The sequence below is a fragment of the Electrophorus electricus genome, unplaced genomic scaffold (genome assembly GCF_041902795.1).
Source record: "Electrophorus electricus isolate QZ-2024a unplaced genomic scaffold, ASM4190279v1 Scaffold156, whole genome shotgun sequence".
In the NCBI taxonomy this organism is placed as follows: Eukaryota; Metazoa; Chordata; class Actinopteri; order Gymnotiformes; family Gymnotidae; genus Electrophorus; species Electrophorus electricus.
Genome location: NW_027658437.1, coordinates 89,433 through 115,000, shown reverse-complemented (window position 1 = coordinate 115,000; position 25,568 = coordinate 89,433). Strand labels below are relative to the sequence as shown.

The window sequence follows — 25,568 nt, the reverse complement described above, 5'->3', positions numbered from 1 at the left end:
GCCAACAGGTGTACATGTAATGTACAAGCTTCATGAAGAATAGAGCAGAGAATCAGACGTTTCTAGTTATGAGAGGCCATTTTCAACTGCTGCCATTATATCCTTCAAATTGTACACTCACAAGATAATGAAAGACTACACCTAAAGATTTACAATTGCTCAAATTTCTAGCACTGGTCTGTATGTACCAATACTATATATTGATTTATTTTTTGTAAATGTAGTAAGCTACTCTATGGGTTTACATTCTGAGGATGTTGCATCACTTTGTGTGCCGATGAAGGACTACTGTGGCTCATCTATAATTACCTACATACAGTTTTGATACCATTTAACCTTCATAAGCTTTAAATGTTTTCTGAACGGTACTTTTTTTCAACATTCATGCTCCATCATACACATTTTATTTCCTTCACAGCTTATTGCCATTTTGGACTTTTCACAGCTCAAGGTACAAGTAACTATAAGGGGCATCACCTATCGTACATCAATATTCAAACAAACAAACAAACAAACAAACAAACATACATACATACATATCCTAAGTGTTAATGTTTTCATTCTGACAGTAGCAATAGATAATTGATATTTTGTAAATGTTAGGGACAACAGGGTGGTAAAATGACCTTTTAAAAATGGTGATCCATAATTTTTTTAAAAGGAAAACAAAGTTCTACAAAAAAATTTAGCTACATAGTTATTTTCCCCCATAATATTAATTTTGCCATTCATTTTAACATGTAAAGCTCATTATAGATGCAAGTCATTTTTGGCATTAGGTAGTAATGACAAACTTTTAGTTACAGATGGAATACCAAAAGCTAGACAGTCATAATCTGAAGAGTGTTCAAACATGAGAACTCATGTTACAGCTGTACAAGTCAATACAGGCGCACCGAGGATCTGCGTTAACCTCCATTTAGGCGTGGGGAAAAAAAACAAAAAACATGTGAGCTGTCTTTTTCCTTAATTATTGCAGACTACTTTTAAGTTAACTATTCTCTACCATTGCGATCTCTTTTAAAATAAAAGAACTGTGCAATAGTAATAGCAATATATTGCATCAACACTGCAGGAATTTAAAGGCAATGTATTTCCTGACCACCTGCCTAAGACAGCACAGCACTTTCACAGATATGACTACTACATAAACAAGAAACCCCAATCTACTTAATCCTAGAGGCCACAAGTGAAAGACAATGATGACTAATGCATTGACAGTGTGATTGGTATCGTTTCCATTGTTACATGGACATGTGCTCAGGCAGGACGTAGGAGATGTCATCCCACGGGTGGCGGTACAGCCCCTGTTTCAGACGCTTCTGGTCCAGATAGTGACCTATGGGGAGATGATGGGGGAGAGACCAAAACACCACATCACAACAGTTATTTAACAATTTATTATTTAGAATTTACTTTATTCTGATTAATTTGGTTATCACTTTCTCCTCAAAGTGAATAGCAGATTTCACTTTCATTTTATGAGACATGAGTGCACATAAATACACAGACGCACACATACACGCACCCACCAATAAAGCCCATGCTCCGTCCCAAAACAAAGATCCCATTTAGTGCTCCAATCTCCACAAACTCATCTGCCTCATCCCTAGAAGGAGAGGAGAGAGTCACACACAGCAGGAGCCTTGTGGCATCTGAACAGCCAGCACACTTGACTTGGGGTTAACACTAACGATAGTGTGGCAGAACACCATTCCCAATTGTTAGAGTTAACCCTAACACTGTCTTCTCCCACACTCATACTGACCGTGTGAAGCCCCCACACACTCTCAGCAGGTCAACGAAGGCCACACCAATAAAGCCATCTACATTCAGAATGAGGTTGGGTTTCTGGGAGAGACAGGAACAGAGATTTTGTTGCTGAACCCCAGTATCACACCATCAGTGGCTTAGAAGGTAGTGATCTCCACATCCAGAGCATGTCAGTACCTTAGAGGTGGTGATCTTCTCCACATCCAGAGCATAGTCCAGTAGCTGGGTGGAAGGGAAGTGCTGCGTCACAAATTCCTTCAGGATCTGCACCCTCATGTCAGGGTTATTGATCTGAACACAAATAGGACAAACTAAAGCATGTGCAACAACCAAATATTCAAGGCTGGAACACGGTGAGTACTTTGAGTAATACATTTAAACCTTGGTGTTAACCATACACAGATTTTATATAGCATTAAGCAACATATAAATCAAGCATGTAAGAATTCCACACAATAACTCAAGAGCCCATCGCAAATGGAAAATTGTCTTTACTGCACATCAGTAAAGAGAAATGTGCACAACAAGGGCTCTGTGCTGCAAGACTGACAAGCATAAGATCCACGTTTAAAAGTGAGGGAGGGAGATTCCAGCTGCTCTGGAAACATCTGTTCACTCACAGATTTGACCCGATGCCCGATGCCCATAATCAGTTTGCCATCTTTCTTCATCTTGTTGACGAACTCCATGGGCAGCAGGCCACTGTCGAATGCACTGCTGAACTGCTTGGCAGCAGCATCAAGAGCGCCACCGAACCGATCACCCTAAACCCACACATACGCACACCAGTTGTACACACATACTCAATTTTCAAAGTGTACTTCTATCAAGAACTACAGTAGTGTCCTTGAGCTGTAAGAGAGGTTTAAACAGGTCATACGATTGTGAGGAGTCCTGATGTTAAGCTGGAGATGAGGTCTTTGCCGGCACGAGCACACACAATGGTGTTATGAGCACCAGACACAGCGGGGCCATGATCTGCTGTCACCATCAAACACATCTCTATGAACTGACATGCATATCGTGGAAGCCTGCCACACACACACACACACACACACACACACACAATGTATTCAAAATATCAGAGCATTCTATAGTTTTATGGGTATCGCAACCATGCTCACCTCCTTTGGAACCAGAGCAGACCAAGGGTTCCGCCCAACCCCAACTCCGATTTGAAGACTTCTGTGATGGGCATGCCAGCGTAGATGAGCTCCTGGCCTCTCTCATCACAGATACTGGTCATGAAGGATGCAGGCTTACGGATCAGACCAAGTTCCTTGGGGGGAGAGGGTCGTGTTAATCAAGTTACCTTGACCTGCGGCTAGTTTCAGAACATCCAGATGCCCCACGGCCAGATTTTGGAAGTCACTCTGGATAAGAGCGTCTGCCAAATGCCATAAATGTAAATTCTTGGTACCCTGTACTCTAGTCTGAACTATAACTTCATACCATCATGCACTTACCCCTGAAAAGACACACATTTTTAAACATATCCACGGTGGTGCACGAGGACCATGCAATTTCTCATACCACAATCCAAAATTAAAAATCTAAAAATACATTAATGAGGATTGCCTGATGTCAAGGTCCTAGCAACAAGAAAGAAAGGAAGCCAACAAGTTTGGTTTATTCGTCACATACATAGTCATACACAGTATAACTCGCAGTGAAACAGATGAGTTAAGGATCAGAATAGGGTTTGAGGAGATGTGTGTACACCGCCCTTCAATAAAACAACTCTGAACACATTCTGGAAGATTTGTTTGTATTGTCAAAAGGGCCAAATACATAACCTTGTCCATCAGACCTATGGCTACACCTCTGTCCTCCCTCCCACATTCCACTGGTCTTTTAACCTGCAAGCTTGTTTTCTGCCTACCACACCTGCAGCTCCTTTAATAGGATGCTAGGACTAACTCTAGGACTAGTTCATTCAGGCCACTGATTCTCTGCAGTTTTTTTCCCAGTTCATCATTCTATCACTCCTTTCTTACTTCAAGCTTCTCCCTTTAAGCCCTGGACTGTGTACCTGTTCTTTGATCACTGATGCTACCTATATTGATCTGGTTGCTCACGTTTAGACCTTTTGATCTGTGAACTGTTTCTAGTTATTGTCTTTATTGTCCTAGTCACTGGATTTATTTATTTATTTTTTACCTTGGACTGTTTTACTTTAATCTGTGCAATACAATCTCTCTGTTTTTGCATCCTATATCAGTGAGAGTCATGACAAGATAAAACATCTAAAATATATTACAGGAAACATGAACACATGCATGAGACTACATGATATTAATTTTCTCACCCGTGCCCAGGAGTAATCCATGGGCACAGCGGGAGGTGGAACTTCCTTAGCCGGCAAAATCACACCACGGTTCACAAGGTCATCATAAACAGACCTGGAACAAACATTTTCATTCATTTGCATCCAAGTAATCTGCTCTCAGTTTATCTGATCACAGTATTTGTACTCAGTCTTACTTGATAACCTCTCCCAGTTCATCAAAGCTTTTGGGAACAAAGGCTCCAGCCTCTCCGAGGGCCTTGTTCTTGGCAACAGCAGTCTCTGAGGCCTGGTTTGCACAAGCTCCAGCATGGCCAAACTGCACCTGCAGACAGAACCGGGCAGAGTGGGTCTCTCACAGACTAAAACATCCCTCAGCTTCATTTTATTTACTGAATTAGTTCACAGCTCCATGTAATGAACATGCACACCTACCTCAGAGGAGAACATTGTTGCACAGGTACCAATACACCAGCACACGACAGGTTTACTGATCCTGCCTTCCTTAATGCCCTGACAAATCTTATACTCCTCTGTACCTCCAATCTGCAAACACAGAGAGAATTAAAAAGTGTAAAATCAAGTATAGACAGAAAGACAGAGCATGAATGAATGTTATCAGTTCACTGCCTTTTATATTGCACCACCTGAGGCAATAAGTGCCAATCTAGAGGAAGCACAGAGGACTATGTAGAGCAGTGCTAAGTGTTCAGGAACCTCACCTCTCCCAGCAGAACAATCATCTTCACTGCTGGTGTGTCCTGATACCTCAGCACATGATCCATGAATACTGAGCCAGGATACCTGCAGCACAAACAGCATGAATGCATGCACACATGCATGCGCACACATACGTCATGGCTGCACAAACCTGTCTCCGCCGATGGCCACACCCTCATACACCCCGTCTGTAGTGCGGGAGATTATGTTGTTGAGCTCATTGGACATGCCCCCAGAGCGAGACACGTAGGCCACGCTGCCCGGACGGTACAGCTTAGACGCCAGGATATTATCCAGCATGCCACCCGTGTTACCGATCTTAAAACAACCGGGCTTAATACCACCCACCTCCACACACACAAAAAACACATTACTGATATAAAAACAGTTGGATACACACGCGCACCCACCAATTACCGAATTTAAAACAACTGGGCTTTAAACCTGTAAAATGTACATGTACTCACACGTAGTCAACCAGTGCATTATATTGCATGGGTAATGTGGGTTTGTGGGATACCGTGGCAGGCCCGATGATGGTGACGCCCTTCTCATCAGCTGTTTTGATGATCTTGCGGGTTAGTGCTTCAGGAATCCCCTCAGCTATGATTGCAATAGTACGGATCTGAAAATACACTCATATATAAATAAATTTATATTTATATATATAAATTTATATTAAAAAAAATAAAATAAAATAAAATAAATAAATATATATATATATATATATATATATATATATATATATATATATATATATATATATATATATATATAAAAATCTAGAACTACAAGACAAACAGCAGTAGCTCAGTGGTACTGGACTAGTAATCAGAAGGTTGCCAGTTCAAGTCCCAACACCACCAAGTTGCCACTGTTGAGCCCCTGAGCAAGACCCTTAACCCTCAATTACAATTCTGACTGAACACAACTTGTTGGTTGCCTTGGATAAAAACGTCAGCTAAAATGCCATAAAGATAAATGTAAACTAGGATTCCAATATTTACCATTGTAGCACACCTACATGATATTTTTGATTCTACTGTCTAATTTTACGATTCCTATGAGCACTCAGATTTGGTGGTTTCTATGGTGCTGTGGCACTCAAACCTGCGCATACTGCAGCGTCTCCATGGTGCTGTCATAGGCCGAGCGCAGGGAAGCGAAGCTGATGAGCACATCCACTTCCGGATGCTTCTTCATGGCGTCCGACATGTTCTTGTAGACTGGCAGCAGGATCTCCTTATGTCCCCAGTAAAACTTCTGCTTATGGTCCCCACTGCAGCACGCAAAACACACCCATATTACCCATGACATCAGACATGCAAACATGCAAACCTGCAGCTTTAAGGGTTATAAGGACACAAGTACTTGACCAGCTATGAATAATGTGTAGCAGAGTTGTTCAGCACCCCCGCCCTCATATGGCTGGGCTGGCAGGAAGGGATGTAACCTGCTGTGTGACTGTACTGCCACCAGACCACCAACCCTCTAGAGACCCTCTGCTCTGGTAGAGCTCACTGGTCAACTGTAGGCTTACGTGAATGGGTAGACCATGGCGGTCACGGAGGGTTCGTTGCGCGAGCACACGTAATCGAAGTCCAGCATGCCCTGCACTGCCCGGGTTTGCATGCCCCATACGATGGCCTTCGTGTGTCTGTTGAACAGAGTGGTGGCTTTTGCTGTGGAGACTGAACAAATCATCGACAGACGATCACAGATATATCAGGCCGAAAACACAGCATCACATTTACACTCATTTTCAGAATAGAAAGGTACATATAGCTTTATTACACTTTATAACCAGGATTGTTTGTCTTGCACTTGAGATTAACCAGGCATAATCCAAACAGCTGCTTTTGGAAGGAATGAACACACACACACACACACACAGATGTTTCTCCCTTAGTTCCTGTAATAGTTTAACATGCGTGGAATGGTAAAGAGCAATTCATATGGAAGCATCCATGTGCAACCTTAACCCTAGTCTAGCGATAACCCCAACCCTAGTCTAGCGATAACCCCAACCCTAGTCTAGCGATAACCCCAACCCTAGTCTAGCGATAACCCCAACCCTAGTCCAACCCTAACCATAACCCTATCCCTACTTTAACCAGCCCATGAGATCTGTTGATCCCTTCACCAGCCACAGTAGATCTGACTCATCTCCAGGGGAAATATACGAGTATAAACTGTGCTTTCTCACTCATCTTCAGGGGAAATATAGTTAATACTCACATATTTCCCCTGGAGATGAATATGTTTTCCCTCTTATCTCCAGGGGAAATATACCAGTATAAACTACGTAATATACCAGTACTAGTACACCAGCACCAGCTTTCTCACTTGATTGCAACAGAATGATAGCTTGAAATATCTTTTAAGTCACAATTTTTTATTAAGAGTATCATGGACACCTAGAGATGGCATTCATTTGAGTATGCACTATATCAGAGTGCTCCAAGACAGGTCCCATCAGTCTTATGGCTTCAGTGCATGATACTGACCATTCCTTTGACCACAACAAAATCTGTAGAACAAAACCTGCTTAGTGTGTGTGTAGATGATAAAACACTTATTATATCTCCCTCCAACCTGCAGGTCGCATACAAACCCAGATTTATTTCAGACTCAAATTCATGTGGATGTATCTATATTAAGGGTGGTTGGGGGTGTGTTATGTGAGCGTGACGACTAACCTGCTGAAGCCCCTGGTCTGGCAGGAGGTGCTCCTGCTTCACTTCTCGCATCAGAGAAAGAGTCACTCCTACTGGAAGCTGGAGTCTGAGGAACAGATGGATAGAAAAATGAATAGATGAAAATGCTTTCATGGTGAAAAAAAACAAAACAAACATCTGTAAAGTACAAATTTAATCTGAAGCAGTATGAACACGCACAGAGAGAGAAACACAGCGAGAAAGACTCAAAAAGAAGAACGGATGAGTTAAAACTGAAATAAGGATGCACTTCAATGAAAGCCCATCACAGGAAATTCTCCAAAAATACTGCCCCCCTGAAGGCAATCTTAGTAAATGCACTGGCTCTTCAAAGCACTGAGAACTATTGCTCCCTAAGGACACTCTTATTAAAAGCACTGTGAAGAATTACAGAGAAGTGTCCTCTTGATAAGGTAAAACTGAGTTTCTGTACATTCCAGGAACTCCCAGCCCTTACCATGACCTCACATTTTCCTTCAAGAACTACCTGGTGTCACCATCTGAAGCTGGTCGCAGCCTGGGCAGAACGTTTGCGAATGACAATTGGTTGTCCAATCATGTTTCAAATCTAACCCGGCCTTGCAGATTTCTCCTTTGTAACATACTAAGGATGGCGGAATGAACTTCCTCTGGCTGTCCAGACAGCAGAGTCATTTGCAGACTTCAAACACAGACTGAAGACCCATCTATTCGTGGAATTTTTAAATAACCACTGATCCTGCATCTGTGTTGTGGAACAAACTCTAGTACCTATTTTAGGATATTGTTGATTGCTGTTGATTGTTGATTGATAGTTCATTGGCATCTTGGACTCTAACCTACTGTACCGCCTAGGATTTATTCTATGAGTTAATGACAAAGCACTTTTATAAGTCGCTCTGGATAAGAGCATCTGTAAATGCCATAAACGTAAATGAAGAGACATGTATTTGTGTATTTACAGTAAGTTTTGTACTACCCTAGAGGGTCAGAGTTATCCTAGGGTTAACCCTAGTTTGCACTACACTAGAGGGGCACAATGTACATTTGCCTTAATTTATGGTCCTGTGATGCCATAAGGGAAAAAACAACCTTTTTTAAAGAAAGAATATTCAAGTGAAGTGCACATGCATGCACGCACCGACGTGCTGCCACTGGTGTTGAGCAGGAAGTTGGCAGTGTGCACAGCAACACGTGGCTCAGAGGCGATTGGTCGATGGCCTAGTGCCATACCAACGATGGCAGTCATGTGGGTCTCTGTGCCGAAGACATGGATGGGAATGCCAGTGGTCTTACCTACACAAAGACACAGACATCAGTATCAAACATTCAAAGAACACTGCCTGGATTTGTTACCCATGTGTCACTTTTGGATAATTTCATACTGTATTACAAACACCTGGATGTTTTATTACAAACACATGTCCTCTCAATAGCACACACAGATATGAGCATGCAGACACACACGCACACAGATCATAACCATGGTACTTATCCATGTTTGTATGTAAAATGTTTGTATTGTAAACTCGGAAGGAATGTGCCCAGTAATTTCATTGTAACAGCGCACACACCCACATACCCACACACCCACATACCCACTTCTCCCATCACTCTGAGCCCCTCCTGGTAATTTGGGCCACCCCGTCGCACGAAGATGGTGACCTCATGCTCCTTCAGAGGGACCTGATAGTCTCTGATTGCCCTGACAATCCCCTACACACATGCGAAACATGAAATATTCAACACATTTGAACATTAAATATCCTACACACACAATTAAAAACCCAATCCTCACATATTAAGCTGTACACAGACATACACTAAGAAATACCCTTTCAGTAACACTAGCAGATTTGAGGTGTGGTTTAAGCACCTATGCACTCCTTACCTTAAATGTAGCAGCTACATTAGTGAAGTTAGCAATGCTTCCTCCAATGATCAACACCTTACCTACAGGAAAGAAATTCAGCAGTTCTTCACTTCATGTACTTTTGTGGCCCATATAAACCAGTTCATGAGTATGCCAACAGTCTGTTAGTCTGAGACAGTTTCATTAAACAAGAGAAACTGGGCCATACTGTTTACATAATCATATCATAGGAAGTCTTAGGTCTTCCTAGACCTAAACTTAGCCAGATTCAAAAAATTATACAGTCCAAAATTTGTCAAAGTATTTAAGGTAGATTTGCTCATGCAAAACATTTCAATCCATTTATGATAAATGTTATCAGTCTATTATTTATTTATTATTTATCAGTCTACTGAGTCCCAGTCTGAGAGCTTCCTCTGACAAGACACTCCCGGACACCTTTGAGATATTAAAGTAAACATTTACTGAGAGGACGAGAGGAAGACATCCCAGCAATCACTGTATCTCTGCTGCACAACAAGAACAGCACTGTCTGCTTTTGAAAGCCTGGCAATGTTTTGGTTGGTTGGTTTTAAGGCATGAAACGTGTGTGTGTGTGTGTGTGTGTGTGTGTGTGTGTGTGTGATCACAAATAGAACATTCCATAGTGTAGTTAAGTCAGTTAAATACTGGGGTGCAGGCAAACAAGATTATACAGGAACCATTTTCTACAGTTCATCTACACATCTTAGTTCCATTTTCTTAGACAAATGTAGTTGGCTATTCTGTGCAAGTAAATGTCTTTCATGCAGCGTTTGAAGGTTGGACTTCTCTCCAACATAAAGACACAGTGCTGAAAGCGAAAATATACCATCAGGGTGTTTCTCTCGGGTCATGAGGGACAGGATGGTCTTAGCATAGTCATACGTCTGCTGCTCGCTGGGAGCTCCCGAATATTCCCCATAATTGGCCAGATCATTGACTCCGCCCAGGTCACAGATTGTGTCACTATGGAGAGAGAAAATAAGGACGCACTTAAAATAAATACACAATAATCCAAATTCCCCCATTCCACTGCCACTCACAAAAACACATCCCCACACCAACACCCACAGATGGTTTTCTTGCCAGTTAACTCTCAATGCACCCAAGGGAACACATTAATATAAAGCGCTGACTTTGTTTACAACCAAGAAGGTTCCCTTGTGAGGACCAACAGCTGCACACAGAGGTCTAATTAACCGTGCCACACTGTCGAGCTCCATCATACGACAGATCGATCGAGATAGGATGGCAGCTTTAGTCCACATGCTGCTCTGTTGGCCGTGGTTGGCTATGGCAGAGTTCCCCTAGCTAATGAGCAGTAGCAGTCATACACAATGCAATATTGGTGCCGTATCATCAATGAAACCAATGCACAACGCACTGAGACAAACCAAATATAACCTACCCTTAACCACCATGTGTACAAAGTTTTTTTTTTATTACTAAACAAGAGACAAAGGATAGTTACATTGCAACTCAATATTCTGTTTTGTTCAGTGAACAATCAATTTGTTTTGTTTTGTTTTAAAAAACAGCTGTTTGGCTAGATTGTTGAGTGAAGAATCAATCAATACTGAGACCACATACATTCATGCTGTGTAAGTAACTCAGTTTATTACTGAAGGACATGCTGGGTAATAGGCAAAGGAAGGGAAACTGATCAGCTCCGTACCTGTACACAACTGAAGCCCCACCTCCTGCTACCATGGTCCAGATGCGCCCATGAGGGTTGAGGAGAGTGAGTTTCAGACTAGCTCCACTCTTGGCATCTAAATCTGCTATGTAAGCTTCCTGTTGGGATGTTGCAATTAACATTCATACACATCAGTTGGCAGTTTAGTAGTAAAGTCAGATTTGCTGATCAATGCATTTTCTGATTGGTAACCAATATATACCAGTATATAGTGCATAAAACACTTATATATACACACCAGTGTACTACATGAAACAGAAAGGGTGGCTATTTTTCCACTTTTGATCAATTTCCTTTTGAAAATAGGAAACTCATAACACAGGTCACCTCTATATTCTTCTGAGAAGAAGCAGGAAATGATAATTAGGCCTGAGACATTTACAAACAGTTGTATGTTTACACGTATTGCAGCAACTACAGCAAGTTCTAAAAATCAACTGTGATATTGTTACTCAATATGTTCTGCATAACCCTGTAATACACAAACATTCACAGGACTAGAGTCCCATTTTTCAAAAAGGCTTAAACAATTAACCAATCAAAAGGTGGCAAAAAGGGGTTTCAGAACTGAAGCTGAAATAGTGCTTTGCAGATTACAAAGGATGACAATAATAATTTGTTGGTTTAAAAATAGCAAGTGAATACTTACAAATATAAACAACAAAGCATACCATTAACCACCCCCTTTAAACAGCAAATGGCAGATGCACAGTCAGACAGCTCAGCCAATCAAAGGCTTCTGTGAACTTAACAATTCATTTCATCCATCACAATGGGCATGTAAGGCCTTCCGTGTGTGCACAAGTGTGTGTGTGCATGCGCGAGTGTGTGTGCATGCGCGAGAGCGAGTGTGCATGCACATGTTTGTGTAAACTGAAACTCAAACTCTACTTTCAGCGCCTCACAACAATCATTCAGAAAAGCAACTAACCTACCACTGGTGATGTTTTTGTCCAACATGAGGTGTGACTTAATTAAATCTAAAAAACAGATTTCCTTACAGAGATGGGCAACCAATTTTCTTTAGTTATATTATGAGTTTTATGCTTTTTGCTTGCAGGGAGGTGTGTGCACACGTACGTACATACGTGTGTGTGTGTGCGTGTGTGTGAGAGAGAGAGAGTGTGAGAGACTCACCTCAGGGTAGGCCTCTCTGCCAAAGGGAGGAGGGAACTCCACATCACCCCACTTGGCCTTACACAGGTAATCAGCTGTAGCGTCGATCTTAGCAGCCATGTCCAACACATACACTTCATCCTGACTCACCACTGACACAAACATTTCACCTTTTCAGTAATCTACAATATTTTGCATTTTTCACACCTACATCTTATATGGATACAAACATTACTGTCCAAATTAAGACAGGTAGTCAAACTGCCTCAAAATTATTCCAAAATCTGTTTAAAAAAACCCCACACAACCTATAATTCCACGTGAGTCATAGTTCATAAATGCTGGGTGTGGAGTGCATATGTCTAAGAACTATACAAGGAGAGATGACAAATGCTAGCGAACCCTAACCGTGGATGATCAAGACTAGGGCTAGCAAACCCTAACCGTAGATGATGAAGACTTATTTGGTTATGCACATGTTCTTAAAGATCAAAGGTAGTGAAGGAAACAGATGCCATGCAGCAAAACCTGATGCCAAATCACACACACACACACACACACAAATAATTCAGTAATATCCCTCTTAGCAATACAAATCAAAATTTCTCTCAGAAGTAGAACATACTGTGTTTATTTTGTTTGTTCACTGACATCTAAGTTTATTAATTCATTTCAATAGGAACTCATTAAAAGAGTTCCTGTACACATCACAAACACAGTTTATGTACTCTTGGTTTGTATAACGCAAAGCAACAGCAAGTTTTAATTTTGCTTAAAAGGTACAGCCACAAGTCAAATTTATTTATACAGCGCTTTTTACAACAGTCATTGACAAAGCAGCTTTACAAATGTCCAAGTCCCAGCCCCCACTGAGCAAGCCAAGGGCGACAGTGGCAAGGAATAACTCTCTAAAGCACGAGGAAGAAACCTTGAGAGGAACCAAGACTCAAAAGGGGGGGGGGGGGCACACAATGGCAACAAGATAGCAACAAGAGACATGGCCCCAGACAGAGAGGGGCTGGAGATGCAATTGGAGGGAGATGAAGCTGGTTACTCACCCAGAGGGTTGATTTCCAGGTAGGTGAAGTACAAATCTTCATAAAGGTTAAATAAGCCCATCAAGAAGCTACTCAGCATGCTGCATAACACACACACACACACACACACACACACACACACACACACACACACACACACACACACACACACACACACACACACACTACTGCTCCAAATACGTTCTTAAAGTATGAACTGTGGCATCCTCTGATTTAGAGAATTTGATTCGCCTCCATTTAAACACGGTATGGATTTCGCTGTTGACCAAGACCCAACAGCCTTTCACCCCTATAGGTTCAGAGAAGTAAAACTGTGTTGATATGATCCAATTTCCTGCCCATGCCACTGACTAACTGGCCGTTTACATTGGTCACTGAGGTGGTCAATCAATCTGCCGGGGTCCAAGCCCACACAGCAGAATGGTAAAAGACAACAAAGAATTTAAAAAATCGTCTTAATAGAAAAAATTGGAATAAAACCCGGAAATTTTGTGAGGTGATCTGCAAGTTGGCATATTGAGGTTAATTACATCTGCACTCACTTTTGTAGTGCACAAGTATTGCATCTTATTCAGCAATTAGAGATCCAACACTTTGCAGACCTACTAAAGTATATAACAAATTAGAAAAAGGTATGTGCAGAGATGAATGAAAAAGATGAAAAAATAAGGAAGAAAGAAAAAAAATGGAGCAATGAAGAAAAAGGGGAGGGGGCATGAATTTTGGCCAGTGTTATTCAACCCATTAATAATGGATAGTAATAATAATGCAAGGATGAATGAGGATACAGAGAGGGAGGGAGAGAGAAACACTCATCATTAACACTGGGTTAGGGGTGAGAGAAGGGTCATCCATTACAGAAGGAGAGAAACACCCATCAAACACTGGGTTGGGGAAGAAGGGGGGTCATCCAATACAGAATAAAATTCTCTCCCTCCTGCCTCCTACTGTTCCCCTTTATTTTGCCTTAGTCATTATCCCAAACCCCAATCCATTAACCCAAACCCCAATCCACTTATCCAAACCCTTAGTCATTACTGCTTGTCCTTTCAAACCCAGATTTACACACCACAACAGTGAATCTTCAATGTCTTTTCATTATCTATTCACTAGACCAACAAATTCCACAGCACAGAAAGCTATGTCTGATATCTGACTTCACAGAAACATTGGTTTTTACCATTTGATATCAGACTTCAGTTTTTTCACCCTTATACCACAGAATCAATTTCCCTCACTCAGTCCCATCTGTCTCTTTCCTAATGCCTAGGGTCACAGTCTGAGTCAGTCAGGTCTTCACTCTCACTTACTCCTTCTTGGCAGCAGGGGCATGGCTGAGGAGTTTCTGCCTGATGGGATCAGGGTGAAGCTTCTCATTCACGCCCACCAAGAGCTTCTGAGCTTTGGAGTCAACATCACCCACATCCACCCCTCCCTCATGATGGAACAGCAAGTAGTCACCCTCACGTGCCGCGTAGATACACACATAAAACTCCTCCTCCTGTGTAACAGGGACAGATGGGCACACAGACACACACACACACACACACACACACACACATCAGGAAATTACACAATCAGCTCTTAAAATGGTAAAAAAAGATGGTTGACTCCTCATTTAATGGAAAACATTTGCAATTATTGCATTATTTACAACTTGCTGTGACCCCAGCATAGCTTTACTAAATATGCATTATAGTGACTTAAGTCTATATAGGAAGGGACAAGCTTTGCTCTAGTTTGCATATTTTAAAACAGAACCAGGCTGTTTTGTTAAAGATCAAGTCTGTGTTCTTAAAAGCTCACTCCAAATTCCCTATGGAGAGTAATGCAGCTCTTTACTTGTTTGTGGGGAACAAATGGCTCTATGAGGAAGTTCTTCAGAAAACCTTTTGCCTTTCCCACCTGCAACAAGAAAACATGGGATATATTATAAATAGCCTACTACATACTACTACAGGCACCAGTATACTGTATATAGTGAGTGCAGTATGCAGTATACAACGAGTGCACTATGTATTAATAGTATGTAGTTGACCATTTCGAACAAAGCCATGGTTCAGGCACCAGAAAGCACAAGTTTATAGAGCACATTTACAATTACAAAAACCAACCAAAGTGATGCACATAGAAAAGAACAGAAGGAAACACAAGAAAATATGATAGATTGGGCATGTGTTTAACACTAAAATGAACTTCTGCCTGCTGGCCAGACAGCAGAGTCCCTTGCAGTCTTCAAACGCAGACTGAAGACCCATCTATTTGTGGAATATTTAAATGACCACTGACCCTGCTCCTATATTGACTAACTAAACTATTAGTTATTGTAGGGTATTGTTTATTACACTGACGTTGTCTAACAAACTCTAGTACTTATTGTTTATTGCACTTACCATTGTCCAAGTTAGATCTTATGTATTTTGTACTCTAGGCATCAGCATTGATCCCTGTATTTCTACAGTATTCTAGTTCATTGGACTATAACCTACTCTACTTGCTAGGATGTATTCTATGAGTAAATGATAAAGTACTTTTGTAAGTTGTTCTAAATAAGAGCATCTGCTAAATGCCATAAATGTAAACATAAATATAGGCTAAAACCATTCAACCAAAAGTACCCCAACAGCTAAATACCTCTTCAGCCTCAACTACCTCACAAGAAATTACATTTCTCATTTAAAGAGTTTAAGTTTCACAGAATACATTGTGTTATCAACGCTAAAAAGCCAAACAGCTGTTTTAAAACAAAAGAAAAGAAAACAATTTTTTTTTTAATCTGTATCCATTTTTTTTTTAATCGGGATCCATCCTATCCCTTTTTCTGAGGCCAGTTCATAGACAAGTTTCAGCATTTTGTGTAATCAGGCAAATTAATACTTGTTTGAGATCTCGGATGTTGTTCTGGCATCTGTTGGAGTCAGTATCCTAGTTTGGGGTCACAGCCCCTAGTGCTTTTATTAACATGGGCATCACTCTTGCCTTCACCTTCCATATCTTCTCTCTCTGCCTTCAGCCCTTGGTATTTCTTAAGCATCTCATGTTCCTTGGTCCTTGCCATCACTCAGGATTGCCCTCTTCGGTGGTTTTCCACCACTATTATATCCAGTAGGTTGGCCATTACCACGTTTGTCTGTACTGGGAAGTCCCACAGAATCTTAGCATTGTCATTTTCCATCACCTTTGGAGGTGTATCCCACTTAGACCTTGGAATGTCCTGCCCGTACTCGGCATAGATGTTTCTGTATTCCATACTAGCCACTTGGTTATGGTGTTCCATGTATGCTCTGCCTGCTAGCATCTTGCAACCCGCTGTTATGTGCTGGATTCTCTCAGGCGCATCTTTGCACAGCCTGCATCTGGGCTCCTGTCTGGTGTGGTAGATCCCAACCTCTATTGATCTCGTATTCAGAGCCTGTTTCTATGCTTCCATGATTGGTGCCTCTGTGCTGTCTTTCAGTCCAGCCTTTTCCAGCCATTGGTAGGAATTCTCCATATCACCCATTTCCACTATTTGCCAATGGTACGTACCATGGAGGGTTTTATCCTCCCATGATGGTTCCTGTTCCTCCTCATTTCCATCCTCCTCGGGTTTCTGGTGTCTGAGGTGCTTACTGAGCAATTCATCACTTGGTGCCATTATCCTGGTGTATTCCTGGACCTTAGTTGTTTCAGTGTAGGCATTGACATATCTGATGACTGGTAAGAATGTCGGTCCTGATAGCTGTTGATAGCTTGGATCTTGTTCTCCCCATTCAGCTGACTTCTCAGGACTTGTCTCACTCTTTGTAGGTCCTTCAGTATCAGGAATGTCTGGCCTTCCGTTAACAATTCAGGGATATCCATTAGCAGCTGGTTCTTTTGCACTTCTAGGTGTTCGTGGAGTGTCTTTAGCTTCTTCAGCCAGTAGACATGGACCATGTCAGTGCCTGGAGCTGTGCAGCTCTTCATACTTGGGACTCTTTCTTGGACGTCTGCTAGCGTGATGGTTACTGGACCCTCTTTTGTAAGGTTGCAGTGGTCTGCTCTTAGCCACCGGGCAATGTTGTTGTGATGTTCCTTTCTCTCATATGCTTTTCCATTATTGTCTCCAACCTTTGTGGGTCTGTTCTCATGTTATCCTGCCACTGAAAGTGGGAGAACATCCTGTTATTCTACTGGTTTCTAATTCTCTTGCATACCTCTTCAGGTGGGCAGCCAGAGAGCTGTTAATCTTTGCTTGGCAGTCTCCAAGGCATCAGGTATGGACAGCTTCTTGTACTTGTAATGTGCAATGCGCATCCTTCATTTCACACCTTTCTGCAGCTCAGGTTGCTGGCTAACTGCTCAGGTTGCTGGCTAACTTCTCCTCAACCCCCTCTCCACAGATGATGCACCTTGATGTTCATCTTGTAGCCAAGCATCTCAAGCATCACTGCTGTGGTGCATGTCTCACTGTGAGGGACCAACCACTGCTTGCACAGCTGATAAAAAAACCTCTGTTTGAAATGTTCTGTTTCTCTGGAAACTCTGTCTATAATTTTGAATATCTCTACACCTCTTACAGTAGTACACTGCAGTTACCTAGAATCTTCTTTGAATTTCCAAAAAAACACAAACATGGTAACAAGGAAGGATGAGAGGTGTGTGTGGTTGCAGAGTCTCCGAGTTCCATTTTTCATCTTCATGTCTTCGCGTTTTTGACGGATCCTGGTTTGTCTATCGAATCAAGCCTCACTTTGTTGTGGTATACTGGTTGAGCTTCACTAACTACAACTTTATATGACTACACTGCTGTGTGTTGCTGCCTGCTGCAATGCTACCTGTTGCATTCATGCTGGAACAGCCTAACAGGAGCTTTCCCTTTTCATCTTCCTGTCTGGCATTAACCTACTTCATCTGAGTAAGTTTCTACTCGCTCCTTGTCCTAAGGAGTAGATAAAACTGCCAGAGTCCAGCTTTGGACATTATAGTTCACCAATTTACACACCCTTGTAACTGGACATGCCTAATAAGCTATTCTCTCCTTCTGCTGATGTTCACCTGCCCCTGATGACATGACTGAGCCTCAACCCATCTCAGCTGCCATGGGTCCTCCCACCATGCCCTGATGCAGCCCCCACACCTCCACCCCAGCCAACTACTTCTGTTACCCATGACGGACATTCTCATGCAGGATCACACGATCAAACACACACAAAACCAGACTTGGCATTGGATTGCTTATTTCATCATTTTTATTATTATTTACTTAATTTTTCTCTCTTTCACTGCTTACTCTGCTCCTTATTGCTAATATTGTTACATTGTAATGTCCATTGTTGGCCAGAGGAGGATAGGCTTGGAGTCTTGGTTCCTCACAAGGTTTCTTCCTCTAGGGAGTTTCCTTGCCAGTCATCCTTGGCTTGCTCACTGGGAGCTTGGACTCGGACCTTTGTAAAGCTGCCTTGTGACAACTGTTTTAAAAAGTGCCATGTGTCATGAATGGCCACCCTCCTGGCGTCCCTGTTGTCATGCTTTCCTGCACTCTCTTATTCCAGTCCATAGTTTCGTTTTCACTGCGCCTCGTCTGCCCCGCCATTCCAGTCCATGCTTTGGTTCTCCCTGTTCTTGTGTTCACCTGAGTCCGTTTAAGGCATGATTGTTTTAGTAATTTTAAGCCTTGGTTTTGTCCTCTAGGTTGTCGGGTTATTTTGGTAAGTCATGCTCATTCTGTCCTGTTTCAATTCCTCTAGTTGTATTGTTGTCACCTGTGCTTTTCGTTTGTCTAGTTCAAGGGTTCTAACTCAGGGTCTTCCCCTTGCCCCTGTTCATTTTGTCCTTTGTGATTCTTTCCCTTGTTAATAAACTGCCCCCCCGCACGCTCATTCTGCCTCATACTTGTTCTGATGGGAATCATTACACTATATAAATAAATTTGGTTTGATTAAAACTGTGTTGCTGGTGGCAGTGATCTGTAGGATAACATGGTTTATCTAACTGTGTCCGGGTGTTTGTGGCTGTGCTTCACTAATCAGCTTTTAGCTGCAGTGGCTGCAATGTGCATCCTGGGATTTATCAGTGACATTCGTCATGGGATTATTAGCGTCTCTGAAGCGTTTTCACTACTCAACGTGGCAATTTCCCATGCTGTTCCTGAAGTGCTTCAGCTGAAAGACAGGTACTACAGGCTTCCTCCTGTAGTGTTTTTTAACTGTCAACCTTGGATATTTGTCCATGCTACATGCACTGCGGCTTGTGTCCTTTACCTTTTGTGAACCGTAATCACTCCCAGACCTGAATGCATCCCTCGTAAATGGAGCCTAAATCATTGCTCTACTGCCCAGCGGTCAATTGACCACTCATCACTGCTGCAACTCCCTAGAACTACTGAATGATCTGTCATGCCTGTCCATTTCTTCAGTGCACATGAACACAAAGTTCACCTTATTTACTGTTCATTCACCCAACAACTTCCACTGAATGCCTCATTTTGAAAATATCGGGCTCAAAGCCCTTACTAATCTTATTGGTCTATTGCCCACCTAAATCTAGTTCCTTTACCGTTTTTCAATGAGCTGTCTGAATTGCTAGATGTACTTTGTCCATTATTCCCTTGACTGTTAGTTCTAAGACAAGGCTGACATCCACTCCACCAATATTGCCAACTTTTGCAGTAATTCAATTAATAAGCAGTTGCTGTTGCTACAATTAAAGTTGCTGCACCTTGCTTGTAATTTCCCTTTAACCCCTTCAACTGTCATCTGTAATGATTTTCTTTTTTAAACTTTCTTCAATGAAAAGGTTAACAACATTTACTCAAATTCTCACTTCTGCTGGCCCCTTTGATCTCACTCTGTCCTGCCCTCCTGTTAACCACCTTTCCTCTTTTCAGCAGGTCAGTGAGAGTTTTATAACCAGGATCATCATTGGCTCTAAAGCAACTACTTGTATTTTACACCCTCTGCCTGCTCCTCTGGTTAAAGCTTGCCAGCCTTCACTTTGCCCACTCATCACCTCAATCAAGGATTGGTCCTCCTAGATCTTACTGTGGAATTCGATACAGTCTGTCATGACAGATTGTTGCATAGGCTATAGTCCTGTACTGGTGTCACAATAGCTTGGTGTAGGTCATCTCACCGACAGGCAACAACTCTTGGCAGCTTCAGGTCAGATACTTCTGCTCTCGCTCATGGTGTCCCTTGGGGTTCAGTTCTTGGCCTCCCTTTCATAATCTACTTGCTTCCACTTGGTGATATCTGACTGCATGGTCTTCAGTTTCACAGTTATGCAGATGTCCAAGTTTACATCTGCACCAAGCCCCGTGATACACTGCCCCCTGACTCACTGATCAGGTCCCTGGTTCACATTAAAAACTGGATGGCTTTGAACTTTCTCAAACCTAATAGTAATAAATATGAAGCCACTCACAGCATCTCCTTCCACTCTCAAGAATATTGGACGAAACCCAGGATAGAGTGGGTTATCACGTCCTTTATGACTCCATAGCCTCTGTGACATCATAGACTGGAGGCCCACATTATCACCAAAATTGCCTTCTTACACCTTCACTCCCTGATTCAGTAGCTGAACTCCAATTCATGCTTTTATTACATCCAATCCAGACTAATGCAACTCCGGTTGGGCACCCTGCTAGTCTGCTTAAGAAGCTCCAATACGTACAGAATTCAGCGGCAAGAGTCATCATGCACACCAGATCATGGGGAACACAACCCAAGTAAACAAACAAACAAAAAAAACTACACTGGCTCCCGGTCCATTATCACATACAGTCTAAAATCTTACTCCTGGTTTTTAAAGCTTTACACGGTCTGGCTCATGTTTCCCTCTCTACTCTGTTGTCCAGACACAATCCCTCACGGTCACTTCGGTCTGATGATGCTTATTTGCTCCCTGTTGCTCCTGACAAACTACTCACATATGGTGATGAAGCTTTTAGTGTCGCAGGCCCAGCTATGGAACTCCATCCCCTTACACCTTAGTCTCTGCTCATCACTATCCACCTTCAAAAACATTTAAAAAGTTCAGATTGCTTTTCCTAATCTGTAAACCTTCTCATCATTGCCTCAATTTATTTTTTCATAGTTGTGCTTTGTCCTGCCATTATCCTACTGTAACTCTTGCCATCTCTTAATTTCTAATTATATTTTCATTTACCCACCAAGTTGCTCTTGTACTGTAATGTGTCCTTGAGCATCCTGAACGCAAACTTAAGCACAGCAACAAGCAAGAAAAGGAAAAAGGTGAACAGCACAATAAGGCAGCAGCCACTCTCATAGCTGCTGAAGCAGTAGCAATAATCAGTGTAGATGAACAAATGCAGCTTCAGTGTGTATGAGGATGAGTGGGTGTGTGAGCAAAGGTGACATTATGACAATATATCACTGGGTGTCAACAAATGGCTTTGTCCTTCATTCATGGCAAATGCATTTAATCTAGAGTGTTACAGAGGAAACCCAAAAGCCTCAGTGCTCAGAGGAAAAAGGGAAACAATTGGACAGCCATCCCAACATGCACATGGCTCCGGCTATAAATCAACAGGGCAATGCAGAATGAAAAGGTGATTTCAGAGTAGTGCGAGAGAAACAAGTGAAATTAAATGTGCACAGAACCCGAAGCCTTCGTCCTTTAAGTGCCTCCAGAGAGAGGAGCCAATCTAGAGCCATTTCATAACAGCAATGCAACAAAGGGGGTGGGTATCAAAATATTGGGCTAAAACAAACAGTCACAACCATACATGCACAAGAATGCACATATGAGCATAAAGTGAAGTCAGAGGGATGTTCAGACATTCTGATTCTTCAGAATGTTATTTGCAGCTAAATGCCATGTGGTTTCCTGATTTAGTGTCAGGGTGTGAGGCATCTTTTTTTTTTTTTTCCTGCTATATAAATAAAAGACGTGTACGTGTGTGCATGTCACCTTACCAAAGTCTCCTTCATAAGGCGGGGTTTGAGCCACTCCTTGACACCCTGCAAGTCAAGATCCACACCCACCAATCCCAGCTTCCCCCTGCGCTTGATCAGCTGATCTGGCTTCACAACCAATCGCTGTGGAAAGAAAACATATCTTGTACTCACAACTGCACAGGCTTATAAAATGTCCCTACTATGAGATAGAATTAATTATTGCAGATGTTAACTCCATCTGCTGGCTTAATTAGCAAGGCCAGGTCTGTGGAAAAAAAAATCCTTGACCCTTGGCTTGGACTTTTACTTTCTGAAACTAAACAAACTCTGAAACCCCATAAATCATTCAGTACCAAGTAGTAATAATAGCACCACTGACAAGGGGAGAAGGAAGTAGGGTAATGAAGGAGGAAGGGGCGGGGCAGGGCTGGGAGAGAGAACATTGATCTTATATCCCATTTTTTCCCCCCATTGATCTTATCCCATTCTCCCCCCCCCCCCCAATTTTACATGAGACACCTGGCCATGAAGGCAGCTGTGCCTGTTAAAATGAAACATACAAAATACAACAGCTAATGAAACTCAAAGGCCTCTCAAGAAAACAAACGCAAGTCAACCACATTATGATACATTTATATCCACTGAAAAATGTAAGTACATCTAGTTTTAAATTTTACTGCTAGTTATTCCATGTCCAGGGTGCATAATAAAAAAAAATTAGCAATTTTCCCCAGATCTGTCAACCTGTGGGTGGCAAGTACTAAAACAAATGCAGTATCACTTTATATCTCAGATGAATCAAATCTCTGTATAATGGAGGATGACGCATGCATATACATCACACAAACATGCAGGAAATAGCATGTGAGTTTAGCATTTAAAATAAAACTAGATTTAATTCCAAGCTTCATGTTAAGCTCTCTCATCACATATATCCATAGATGACAAATATACTTATACGTGGTCAGTCTGTAATGACAATTATAACAAATACACTTTAAATGGTATACTTTGCAGTGATGTAAAAGAGATTCAAACTGCATTACAAAAAAGGCAGATTATGTGCTTTAGGAATTTGCCTCATTGCATTTTTTCTTTAATGAGCTTCATTAATTAATTTCACACAGTTTCTTAAAACAAGCTGAAGTCCTTGAAAGCCAGGCCCAATTAAAATCACCCTCAAGGATGAAACCCCAACCCTCATGGAGGAATTGTCATTTAATTTGTGTAAAATATCTGAAATAGATTTGAGCATATAATTTATTTACACCTGAGAATAATAAATCTTCAGTTGATGAAAGACTTATGTAACTTGAAATTCATGTAGAAAAAGTAGAATAAGTCTGCAACAAACACAAAAAGGTAAATTCACTCTCTCGGGTGTACCCATTTAATTAAATTTACGCACGCACGCGATCCCTTCACTGGCTTCCAGTAGCTGCACGCATCCAATTTAAAACCTTGATGCTTTCCTACAAAGCCAAAAATGGACCAGCCCCTCCAAATATGATGTCAGTGGTCAAAGCCTGATCTGTACCTCAAGTACTTCAAACCTCAAGTACTGCTCGGCTTGAAATACCATGTTTCAGGGCTAATGGAGACAAGCATGGAATCTATTCTCTGTCCTGGCTCCCAGATGGACTTCCTCTGGCTGTCCAGAGAGCACAGTCCCTTGCAGTCCAAATGCAGACTGAAGACCCAGCTATTTGTGGAATATTTAAATGACCACTGACCCTGCTCCTATGTTGACCAACTGAAACTAGTACTTGTAGGGTATTGTTTATTACAATGATGTTGACTAACAAACTTTAATATTTATTGTTTATTGCAATTTTCATTGTGCAAGATGGAGCTTATGCATTTTGTACTTCTAGGCATCAGCATTGATCCCTGTATGTCTACAGTATTCTAGTTCATTGGTATATTGGACTCTAACCTACTTTATCGGCTAAGATGTGTTCTATGAGGAAATGACAAAGCACTTTTGTAAGTCGCTCTGGATAGGAGCATCTGCTAAATGCTGTAAATGTAAATTCAATAACATCTGAATAAGATGTGAAATACAGATTTTCAAACTGAAGGGGAGATATCCACCACTATTTCATGCTCTGTATGCTTAGAGAGTTGCTCTGTCCCCTTTAGGTGCTACACGCCAGTCGGCAGACTCCAAATAGACCTAAAATCACTATCCAGGGTCTAAAACTGTTGAGTTTTTCAAGTAAAAAAATTCTTAAGTCACACAAAAGATGAACTCAAAACTTATATGAACACAAGCAATGGCATAGATATGAACAACATGCCATCAGATGTCCTGACTGATCCTTCCCTCATTTTTCCCCCTTGAAGCAAGCATGAGCGCATGGGTGAGTCAGACCTAATACGATTACCCACCAGCTTGGTTAGGAGTGTTTTTAGAGGCATACTGAGTGGAGCCATCTCTGCAGCTCAGTGATTAATGGAGATGAGAGTAATCTCTGCTACCTTTACTTAGCTCATGTTTCTGTGCTGGGCACTAAGGACTGCCAACCCTGACATCTTGCCTCCATCATGTCCCAGGATTGCCTGAGAAACAAAAAGGTTCTGAATTGATGCTTGATGGCCTTGAAAAAGGACATCAGTACAAATAGCTACACAAAGAGAAGAATGGAGAAAAGAAGCCTACAATTGCCCTTATGGGACAAAATATGATGGCCGATGGAGATCCTGCTGAGGGCGCGGGCACACCGAGCTCCCCTATCTAGCATCCTGCTAGCCAATGTTCAGTCTCTGGACAACAAGCTTGATGACCTCTGGGTCAGGTTAAAATTCCAGAGGAACATTCGGGACTGCAACCTCCTCTGCTTCACCGAGTCGTGGCTGAACCCAGCTGTACCGAGCCACGCTATCCAGCTGGCCGAGTTCTTCTTGGTTCACCGCATGGACAGGATGACAGTTTGGCCAAGTCGAGAGGCGGTGGAGTGTGCGATGGTAAACAACAGCTGGTGCAACAATGCCAATGTTACTCTCACCCGCTCCTGCTCACCCAATCTGGAGCTGCTCGACCCTCAAGTTTCGTCCTTCCCACTTTCCTTGGGAGTTCACCTCGGTCATCGTCAACACCGTGTACATCCCACCCCAGGTCAACATGGACACTGCACTGTGGGAACTTCATGAGGCTCTCACACAATTTCAGGCACAACACCAGGACGCTGTACTTATCATGGTTGGGGATTTCAACAGCGCTAACCTCAAATGTGCAGTGCCAAACCTTTACCAGCACATAGCCTTCCCCACCTGGGGAAATGGGACACTCAACCACTGCTACACCCCATACAAGGACAGCTATAAGGCACTAGCTCATCCACCGTTTGGTAGGTCAGACCATGCCGCCAACGTCCTCATGCCAAAATATAAACAAAGGCTGAAACGGGAAGCTCCAGTTCAGAGGGAAATCACGCGCTGGA

The 25,568-nt window shown here is 42.1% G+C and overlaps 1 protein-coding gene across 4 annotated transcripts in view; it reads right to left on the bottom strand.

The window, feature by feature from the left end:
• Positions 1 to 381: 381 nt before the first annotated feature.
• The window catches only part of LOC113592331 (ATP citrate lyase a), a 29,889-nt gene continuing 4,702 nt past the window's right edge, over positions 382 to 25,568 (bottom strand). For 2 of the 4 annotated variants that reach the window (XM_035526632.2, XM_081708822.1), the window contains 26 exons: positions 22,144 to 22,266; positions 15,083 to 15,145; positions 14,551 to 14,741; positions 13,241 to 13,320; positions 12,204 to 12,334; positions 11,046 to 11,164; positions 10,200 to 10,336; positions 9,368 to 9,429; positions 9,075 to 9,192; positions 8,618 to 8,772; positions 7,480 to 7,564; positions 6,321 to 6,471; positions 5,891 to 6,059; positions 5,301 to 5,405; positions 4,932 to 5,128; positions 4,783 to 4,864; positions 4,496 to 4,606; positions 4,258 to 4,385; positions 4,082 to 4,175; positions 2,898 to 3,052; positions 2,654 to 2,804; positions 2,394 to 2,537; positions 1,951 to 2,064; positions 1,769 to 1,851; positions 1,533 to 1,609; positions 382 to 1,339 (listed from right to left, as the gene is read on the bottom strand). In XM_035526632.2, coding sequence (XP_035382525.1) covers positions 1,245 to 1,339; positions 1,533 to 1,609; positions 1,769 to 1,851; positions 1,951 to 2,064; positions 2,394 to 2,537; positions 2,654 to 2,804; positions 2,898 to 3,052; positions 4,082 to 4,175; positions 4,258 to 4,385; positions 4,496 to 4,606; positions 4,783 to 4,864; positions 4,932 to 5,128; positions 5,301 to 5,405; positions 5,891 to 6,059; positions 6,321 to 6,471; positions 7,480 to 7,564; positions 8,618 to 8,772; positions 9,075 to 9,192; positions 9,368 to 9,429; positions 10,200 to 10,336; positions 11,046 to 11,164; positions 12,204 to 12,334; positions 13,241 to 13,320; positions 14,551 to 14,741; positions 15,083 to 15,145; positions 22,144 to 22,266 — 3,120 coding nt within the window. In that variant the 3' untranslated portion in view covers positions 382 to 1,244. Of the gene's footprint in view, positions 1,340 to 1,528; positions 1,610 to 1,768; positions 1,852 to 1,950; positions 2,065 to 2,393; positions 2,538 to 2,653; positions 2,805 to 2,897; positions 3,053 to 4,081; positions 4,176 to 4,257; positions 4,386 to 4,495; positions 4,607 to 4,782; positions 4,865 to 4,931; positions 5,129 to 5,300; positions 5,406 to 5,890; positions 6,060 to 6,320; positions 6,472 to 7,479; positions 7,565 to 8,617; positions 8,773 to 9,074; positions 9,193 to 9,367; positions 9,430 to 10,199; positions 10,337 to 11,045; positions 11,165 to 12,203; positions 12,335 to 13,240; positions 13,321 to 14,550; positions 14,742 to 15,082; positions 15,146 to 22,143; positions 22,267 to 25,568 lie in introns of those variants that run through there. The other 2 variants (XM_035526637.2, XM_081708823.1) reach the window with 2 other exon arrangements.